At 51.5% G+C, this 9,728-nt stretch overlaps 1 protein-coding gene across 1 annotated transcript in view; it reads right to left on the minus strand.

The window, feature by feature from the left end:
* Nucleotides 1-2,411: 2,411 nt before the first annotated feature.
* KIF26B (kinesin family member 26B) overlaps nt 2,412-9,728 on the minus strand; it is a 186,779-nt gene continuing 179,462 nt past the window's right edge. Inside the window, exons 10-12 of the mRNA XM_026455095.1 lie at nt 6,615-6,817; nt 5,948-6,098; nt 2,412-2,560 (exon numbers count right to left, since the gene is read on the minus strand). Of these exons, the coding sequence (XP_026310880.1) occupies nt 2,412-2,560; nt 5,948-6,098; nt 6,615-6,817 (503 nt within the window). The remainder of the gene's footprint in view (nt 2,561-5,947; nt 6,099-6,614; nt 6,818-9,728) is intronic.

Raw genomic sequence — 9,728 nt, forward strand, 5'->3', positions numbered from 1 at the left:
GGATTCCATCCGTTTCAGTCCAGCGAGGGCGTCAGGCTCTGTCACTGGCTAAAGGAAGGAGGCACAGCATGGAAGGAACCTCAGGGGAGGGTGTGGCAGGGGTGAAAACCAAGCTCACCGATGACCCATCAGATGAGTTTGTTTCCAACAAAACCAGAATATTCACCTTTGAAAATCTCCAATTAAAGACTTTTCATGCCTACACGTTTAAAACCAGCCACCAAAAGAGATTGCCTGATGGAAAACTCGAAGGATTGGCTTCCCTTTGGGTCCAGACGCTTCCAAGGATCTTACTGTTAAGCAAACTCACTCACACAAGTGCTGTGAGGCCAGAGGTGAGCCCAGAGCACGCAACTGTCCTGCAGAATGGGGTCAAGGCGAAGGAGCTTCGGGAGGCCCTGCTTCCCAGGGCAACAAACTTACCAGACTTGGGAGATGCATAGAAGGGAGACTGAGCCATGCCGCAGCAGCCTCTCCCTGCAGTTTAGCCTGTTCAGCTAGCAGATTTGGGCGTGTCTCCTGTTTGTACAGAAGCAGGCTCTTAGGAAAAGTGCAAAGCCAGACTCGTGACCCAGGGAGCTGGCGTCCACCAACAGGGCCACCTGAACCCTGTTCTGATAACAAAGGAGCAGGTCATGTGAAGCTCACAAGACTTTGGTTCCCAAGTACTGAGTTCAGCCAGCTGTGTGGGCTGCAGCGTCCAGAGGTACACTGAGCAAGAAAGGTAGTGTTTTTTTCCCCCCTTGGGGAGTGGCTGGGGCTGAGTTGTTGGTTAATAAAGGCAGCCTAGCTTGGAAACAGGCTCGTGAAGCTATGCTGCATCTGAGGGCAAAAAGGAAGTGTACTCTGCAAATGCCTAAGCACCGTCCGTGATGTGAAGGCTGCAGGGACTCCTGGATTCCGGGCTGTTCTATCAGCACCACGGCTTTGATCAGGCAAATCCCTTGACCACTCTGGACCTCAGGATTCTATCATCAATCACTAAAATGGGTGTAATTCCTACGGGAATTGTTACAGGGAGGAACACCTAAATTTGAAGTCCTGAGTTAGTTGTTGGGAGCCAAAACCTGGACATCCGTATCTTCAGCTATGTTCTGCCTATCCAGGGTTGTGTGAGTTACGGAGGGGAAACGCTCTCTGCCTTTGGGTAGGGGCAAAAAGACTGCGAGGACAAGCCTGTCCCTTCTTGGCATAGAGGCTTTGGGACACAGGAGAGCTGAATCCTTGGACTCTGGACAACAGACAGGATGTACCGTCTCAAGACCCCTTGTTCTAATCCAATACAGGTGAAGTCTCTGAACAAGCCTGAGGAGGTCTCTCAGCCGGGGAAAATCCCACTTTAGTCAAGTCACTAGAAAATACAGCTCTGGTGAATTGGTTCCAGCTTTCCTTCAAGTCTTTGGAATAAAAATGAATACGAATTTCGAGGGCCAGGCAAACTGTGGATTTGTGGGTCAAGGAACCATATGTGTGTGAGGACTTGAGGGGGGCAAACTGTCTACAGAACACACAGCCCACCTCCCAGGAGCAGGGGGGACCCAGGTCGCAAAGGACTCCGCCTCCCCCATGCTGCAGGGTCCGGCTCCTCGCCCGTTCTCTAAAGCACCTGTCCCACCATCAGCCTTCTGGGTCTGCCCTGACCACGCTGCTTGTTGGGCTGTGGCTTCGAGGTCACCTGCTGCTCCAAACCTACTTTGGAAACACGCACACTGGCTCGTGCCGAGGAAGTAAGTCTCTGTTCTGTTTGAGTGGCCTCACCAGAATAACCATAAAAGACAGGTAACATTTATTCATAAGCAATACTGATTAGGAAATAGCTCTACAAACACAACTTACTTAGAAACAGCAAGTCAGAAATAGGATAAAACACCAAGAGAAAACGAGCTGTGAATACATTTCCAAAATGTTTTTGTTTTGTTGTTTTCATCTTGACTAGCACCATCTGTACACAAGAAAGTATGAACATAAATGTTTGGATAATAATAGAGATTTGCAAGGCACTTAATCAGTCATTCTGGGTCTTTCTGTTGTTTGTTGTGTTTGCTTTCCACAGCAATCCTACATCCACCCCCTCCTCTCTCACGAAAGCAAGAGAAGAATGAGGTCTCTTTTGCTAGCAGTTCTTATGTACAAACAAGGTAAGGTTCCTCAAAGTGCTTTTTCAGTCTCGCAGGGCTTGGACACCCCTCGGGCTTCCCATCCTTTTCTCCTTCCATGGGTGTTTGGCATTTGTGCCTTTCCTACAGAAAACAAAAGAAAACTCGCCTTCCGCTCAACGCTCGCTCCAGACTTGCCACCAACCTTCATCCTCATTCATCGTCTTTGATGCTCCAGCACAGAGGGCCTAGGGGCGTGCACCATCTCTGAAGTCCTGGGGAGCGGGGAACCGCTAGGACAAGGGTCTGGCTCATCTACCGGCGCCTGGAGGTGATGTCGAAGCAGGTGATCATCATGAGATGGGCCTTGCAGAAGTTGACACGGCTCTCCAGGCGCTCCGTCACACACTCCAGGGCCTCCAGGTACTCCAGGGAATCCAGCTCCCAAACCTGCTCCAAGTCAACTGCAAGAGAGGAAGAGCTTGATGGAGACACAGAGCAAACAGGGCGCAAAGCATCTCCCGACGGCTCGGCCTGGAGCTGCCACCCCCACATCTACCCCTTGGTCTAAAGGTCTAACTCGCTTGCCTTGGGTTCCCTCCTCCCTGATCCTCAGCCTCTTTCGGGTGGAACGGAACACTCTTTACCCGTGTTTAGATCCTTACCGTGCTTTCGAGATTCTACTGACCAACAAGGGGACATTCTCGCTTCCCCTACCTCCAGCCATCCCCATCTCAGGATCTGAGAGACTCCACCACGCTATTCACGATCAAGTAAATACTTGAAGCCGAGGTGGGGAGAGCCCCTCCCTTCTGGGGGTCTCAGCTGAGTGACAGTTATACTTCTGCCCCCTTTATATGCAAGGATGTTTCTGGATTCTAACGCAGATACCTTTCCTGATGTTCAGGCCGGCACAGAGTAAAAAGTCTGTATCCTTCGCGGCCTGAAGAACAGGCATCTGCAATCAACCCCTTCTGGCAGCAAGTCCCCTGCTTGGTCTAGCGGTGTCTGGGCCGAGGGATGGGCTGCCTGGCCCGGGCTGCAGGGTCCAGCAGGAAAGGCATGGACAGCAGCCAGAGGTGGTGGGATTGCCCTGGAACCCCAGGCCGGAGACGAGCTCTGGGACCTCCACATCGGCTGACCGTGTCCTTAAAAGGAATGTGAGAGTAGGAATTCCTACCCTGCCTGCCCTACCTGCCTTGAGTTGCTGTGAAGACAAAATGAGATAAGGAACATGAACTTGATTTGAAAACGATGCCATATACTGTGGAAACACCGGGGAGTAGAGTTGAAGTCTGCAGAGTGTCTTCTTTCTGCAGATGAGGTCCCTGAGAGCTGGACAGTGACATGACTCACTGAGGCTGATGCCCTTAACCAGGACTAGAGCTGGAAGGAGACCGAAGGCCCTGAACACCAGTTTAATATTTAAAAACCAAAACAAAAAAGCAAAAGGAGCCATCATCCTATGACCACATCAGACTACATTACTGGACAACCTTGAAAGTGGCATCAGAACGAAGAAATAGAACTAAAAATGGATCTTTCCATGCCAGTCCCCCGTCTCTTGCCCCCAGGGAATAGTCAGCAGGCAGCCTCATTGATCCTTTTTCCATTACTGTTTTCAATTCATCTTCGAGAAACAATCTGTGTGTCCCCTTTCATGTAGCTTTCTGTTCATTTTCTTTCTCAGCATCAAAAACACAGTGATTTTGACATATGTACAAAGACTAGAAGGAAGCGTCTGTTTCCTGGAAGCAGCTAAACACGTACGTATTAATGGTTCAGCTTGTTCCCATCCTGGGAAAAAACACAACTTTGTAAGATGAAGATAATTTTCAGGTCTGCCCTGGGCATAAACAGTTCTTAAAAATAAAATGTTAATGAAAATAGCAAAAATGAAGGGGAACTGACAGAGAACTGACTGAAAGGAGGCCCCTGGGATCTTTAAGTGGCCAGGGATTCCTGAAACAAGGAAAAGGGTATCCGCAGCGGGGAGGGATACGCACAGGGCCCCGTGCGCACGTCATGGGCAGACAGTAACCAACGCCCTCGCCCCGTCTGCCCTCCCCATTAGTGCCTTTGATGAAATGCCCTCACAGGACGAGTTCATGTCTTTGCTCAAACTTCTAACAGAAGATCCAGCTCAGTGCATCGTGCAAGCAGGAGGCATGAAGGAAATGCCTCCTGTTTTTTATTTGTATTTTTGAGACAGGGTCTCACTCCATCACCCAGGCTGGAGTGCAGTGATGTGATCTCAGCTCACTGCAACCTCAGCCTCCTGAGTAGCTGGGATTACAGGTGCCTGCCACCACGCCCAGCTAATTTTTGTATTTTTGGTAGAGACAGGGTTTCATACCATGTTGTCAAGGCTGGTCTTGAACTCCTGGGCTCAAGTGATCTGCCCACCTTGGCCTCCCAAAGTGCTGGGATTACAGGCGTGAGCCACTGCACCTGGCCAGGAAATGTCTCCTGTTGTGGAACTTTGGGATAATACTAATAATTACTACCAGATCCTGAGCTCTCATCCTGGGCCAAGCAGTGTAATAAGCACCAAGAGGACCAACAGGTACTGATCTACACCTCACAGCTGCCCTGTGGTGTAGTCACCATTATTTCTCCTTACAGCTAAGGAAGTCAAGGCTCAGAGTGGAGTGTCTTACCCGAGGTCCCACAGCTAGTATGTGAGAAAGCCAGCAGCCAGAGCAGGTCTGTATGCCTGTGGCCACAGCTGCAAAGGCTGCAACCTACTATCATAGGATGCTCCATAGACTGTCCCAAGAATCCAATGAGTACTTAGGGAAATGTTAGCACCTTATTCCTAGGGAGAGGCAGCTGCTGGGAGACTGCAGTTACAAGTGGCGGCACAGCTGGGAGGCCGACAAGTCCTGCCACTTTCTTCCACACCTTGACCCAGGACCATTTCACCCCAATATTTTTTCAACCGGCTGCTTTGGAACATAAACCTAAGCTTCCAGCCTCTGCCCGCAGGCCCTCCGCACTGGCCAGAGAAGACTGGAAGAGGGTGGGGGGCCATGCAGGGGAGGAGCAGTACAAAGGAGGCCTGCCAGAAGCTGAGGGCAGGATGGGAAGGGGAGGCGGAGGGAACCTGAATGGCAGGAATGTATTTGACCCCACAGACGGAGTCTTCCAGCATTAGCTCCTATATCAGTGTAATAGCTGGGACCAGATTGAAGTTTTATTTTGCGCTAAATGGAATGGTCAGGAACGAATAAATAAGAGACAATTGAATCCATCTTTCAAAGAGAGCAAAATTGTCCTGCATTGTTATTAGATGGTTACGGTCATCCTGGGCTATTAGATGGAAATAATACTGTGGCTGTCGGTTTTTTTTTTTTTCCCCACTCAAAAATGTTTTCCCTGCTTTCTGGGTTCTCTGGACAGCTTTTCTAGGACGGTACACTCTAGCCTATTAAGGGCTCTATAAATTCTTATCTGTTTCAGGCTAGATATGCAGTGTGATTTGGGCCGAGGAGCAGATCCGTAACCGTCTTCATGGCTGGGTGATCTGCCGCCACAAGCAGGGGGAGAAACCTCACATTCAGGTTCAGGTGCTTTGGACTGAGACACGTAAGAAATCATCTTGCAAGAGCAATATTCACCGCCCTCCGCTGCCCCGGCCCTCCCTATTCACTGCCCTCCGCTGCCCCGGCCCTCCCGCCCGTCCCCGGGGGAGCAGGCTGCTCGCTGGGTGCAGCTTCCTCCACGTGATGGGCATCCTGGGACCGCGGAGGTGGACGCAGCCTCTGTCGCCGTCTCCCTGGGCTCCGCACCAGGCCTGGTGAGCGGGTGAGCCCATTAGTCGTGAGGGAGGGAAGGGACCCCGGCCTTACATTCGCTGAGCCACTTGTTGGGATCCAGCATCAGGTACTGTTTGGTCGCCTCCAGCTCCTTCATCAGCCACTCGTACTTGGCGCGGACCTCGGCGATCCTCTGCTGGCGGTGTTCCAGAATTTTCAGCTTGGCGTTGAAGCACATGACCTCCTAGCACAGACAGAGAGGAGAAAGGGTCCTTCTGCTCACGCCCGGCCCACGCCACAGGGAGCACCTGTGAGCATCGCTGATGGAAAACAGGCTGGGGATGGAGAGGTGTGGGAGGGACCCAGGTGATCTCGGCCACATTTCTGCCTCCACAGGCCAGTCAGTTCAGACACCTCACAAGGTAGGACTATGACAGACCATTCTTGGACTATGACAGGCCATTCTTAAACTGAGAAAGCAGGTGGCGGGTGTTTCAAGATGGACAAAGGCTGGTTAAGACGGGGAGCCAGAAGAGCCCCCGAGATCATCAGCCCCCACCCCGGCTTTGGAGCCTTTACAACATTTCAGCAAGAGAAACACGGGGCTCTCTCCAAAGCCTCTGTCCAAAGGCCCTTTGCTGGGACAGAAGCCCCCTTCCCACCCCCCATGCCAGAAGCCCGCTGGGAAGCCTGGGTCTGAGCCGCCTTCCTCAGGGCCCTGCTTGGGCCAGTGCATGGGTGGTGGGGGAGGCTGCCTCACCTTGCTGGCGCCCCCTCGTCGCCGCTGCAGGCGCTCCACGTCATCGATTTCATAGACTTTAATCTCAAAGGGTTCCCCAAGGCCCCGCTGGCTGCTCCGCAGGGGGCCGTCCACCCAGCGGACGCCTGTGCTGTTGGTGGGTTTTCTCACAGGGGAAGAGGTGTCCAGGGATAGTGCTGGGATAAGCCTCCGTCTCTGAGACCCTGAGGAGGGGATTAAGCCCAAAGAGTTAGTCTTTCTGAATTTCAATTTTTTTTTTTTTTTTGGAGATAGGGTCTTGCTCTGTTGCCCAGGCTGGAGTGCAGTGGTGCGATCATAGCTCACTGCAGCCTTGAATTCCTGGACTCAAGCAATTGTCCTGTCTCAGCCTCCTAGGTAGTTGGGACCACAGGTGACACCACCACACCCAGCTATTTTTTTTTTGTAGAGATGACATCTTGCCATATTGCCCAGGCTGGTCTCGAACTCCTGGCCTCAAGTGATCCTCCCACCTTAGTCTCCCAAAGTGCTGGGATTACCGGTGTGAGCCACTATGCCCAGCCTGAATTCAATCTTTTAAATATTTTGTGGATGTAACAGATGAGGTCATGACAAGCACCCCAGGATCTGAGGCAGGGCTAAACACTCCCACTTCCCACCATCCACTTCTCCTCCCCTAAACCGACACTTGGGCTTTAGCTCAGCCAACTCCCGGGGGAATCTTTAGAACTGTCTCCTAGTTTCCGCCTGTAAAACATGCAGGTTAGACCTGTGAGATGCACCGGCACATCCTCAGCATGGATGGGTCAAAAGGTCTGAGCGTTTGATGTCATTACAGGAGTTCCAGAAAACACCGTTGATTTGCTTGTAACAGCAGCAGCAGCAGCACTGACATGCACTGGTTACGTGCCAGGTACTATTTCACATGCTTCACACATTGTGGCAAGCACTGCTAGTTCTCTCAGTATCTATTCTCTTTCTCTCAGCAGAAGAGACCCTGGGTATTAGTGAAACACAAGGCTCCCAGAATGGAGACTAAACTCTTGCATGGTACAGGGGACTGCAGTTTTGATGAACAAATGTCAGTTGAAGCATGTCTCCTCCAGAAGACAACAAGGAATGCTCACTACTGTGTTAATTTTCTCTATGAAGTGAACTCAAGGATCTGAGCTCCTTTTGCTTCATATTAAATCTCACTTTTTTTTGACAGGGAGTCTCACTTTGTTGCCCAGGCTGGAGTGCAGTGGCATGATCTTGGCTCACTGCAACCTCCGCCTGCTGGGTTCAATCAATTCTCCCGCCTCTGCCTCCCGAGTAGCTGGGATTACAGGCGCCCGCCACCACGCCCCACTAATTTTTTGTATTTTTAGTAGAGACAGGGTTTCACCGGGTGGGCCAGGATGGTCTCGAACTCCTGGTCTCAAGTGATCTGCTTGCCTCAGCCTCCCAAAGTGCTGGGATTACAGGCGTGAGCCACCGCACTCGGCCAAAACCTCACTTTTTAGAGCCCAGATTTGATCTTACTTATACACATACACAATCACATGTAGTTTCCAATGAAGTGCACGCCCCAACTAACGAAACTAAGCAACATCGACCACTGGAATAAAGCAACTGTCTGTCTCCTTAGTGTCTGAGACACTTACCCTGGGAAGTGACCAGATCAGAGTTTTGGGTTTTTTATTTTAAATCAGTCTGACCAAGCTAGCTGACTGTTGGCAAACTGTTTAGCTTTTGTGTGCCTCAACTCTAGCTTCTGTCCCATGGAAGGAACCTGTGAAATGGCTGGTGGGTAACAAATTAACCCCAAACCCAGTGGCGAAAACAGGAAACATTTATCTCACATATTCCTGTGGGTGAGAATCTGGGAGTAGTTTTTGCCAGGTGGTTCTCAGGTTCTCAGGGCCTCTTAGGAGTCAGCTGGGGCCACACTCATCTGAAGGCTTGACTGAGGCTGAAGCTTCCATTTCTAAGCTCGCTCATGTCATCATGGCAGGAGGCTTTCGTTCACTGCCATGCAGGCCTCTCCTGCACGGGACTGTTTGTGACATGGCAGCTGGCTTCCCCCAGAGGGAATGACCCAAGAGAGCAAGAGGGGCACCCAGCACAGAAGCTGCAGTGTCTTGTATAACCTACTTTTGAAAGTGACATACCATCACTCTGCCTTATCCCACTCGACACAGAGACCAACTCTGGTAAATAGAGGAGGGTGTGAAGGCAGAGACCATGGGGGCCATCTTGGAGCCTGGCTACCACGGATGGGATGTGATCAGATGGGAAAATGTCTTGGACAAGGGCCACCCTCCATCTCCTGCCAATACCCATGCCAGGGCACCGTGTGAGATGGGAGTAGAGAAAGTAAAAACACCTGGAGAGTGACATTTCCCTGGGCTACAATAGCTTCATAGAAATATCCTGGCAGGTATCTAATTCCCAATGCCTCCTTTCCATGCCATCCAGCAACCTGGAACTTCCTCACCACATCGATCCCTCCCAAGGTGGGAAGTGAGTGCCCACTATCAGGTTAGGTGTGGTTTGGGGGCTAGGAATACCTTCTTCCTGCACACGAATGAACAAGTGCCTTGGATTTTTGTCAACTTCTGAATTTAGGTACCAGAACATCAGCCCCATGAATGGATTGATACTCCGTTCCTGCACCTCCAGCTAAGGCTCCCTCTCCCCGCGCCTGTCTCCCTCCAGAGGTGCATGTGAGCCTCACTTAAGTGATGATGAGGGTAAGCCAAGTACTGGGGCAGGGGTAATGTGGTCAGGCTGAGGAAATGGAGGGAGGTGGCCTGAAGGAAGTTCAGGGGCAGAGTGGTGCCCTCACATTACTGGAAAGGGCACAGGAAGTGATGGCACTGATATGCCATCCCTGGGCAAAGACCAACCCCAGGACCTTGGTGTGGGGCCCCATATAAATAAGGGTTCTTAGATTTTCTGCATGCTCCAGCATCTCCACCTTTCAAGCAGATGCCCAGCTTTCTGCCAAGCCCAGTCTCTGCCAGGGATCCCCTCCTTCCAGGCTGTGAGTGGGGTCAGGTCACCATCAGCTCTGAGAAAGGTGTAGGGGGAGCCCCACCCTGGCGAGAGTCGTGCGGTGCCCCACTGGATGCCGCCTGTCTGATCGGGGAG

Source organism: Piliocolobus tephrosceles, chromosome 1, assembly GCF_002776525.5.
Source record: "Piliocolobus tephrosceles isolate RC106 chromosome 1, ASM277652v3, whole genome shotgun sequence".
Lineage (NCBI taxonomy): Eukaryota > Metazoa > Chordata > Mammalia > Primates > Cercopithecidae > Piliocolobus > Piliocolobus tephrosceles.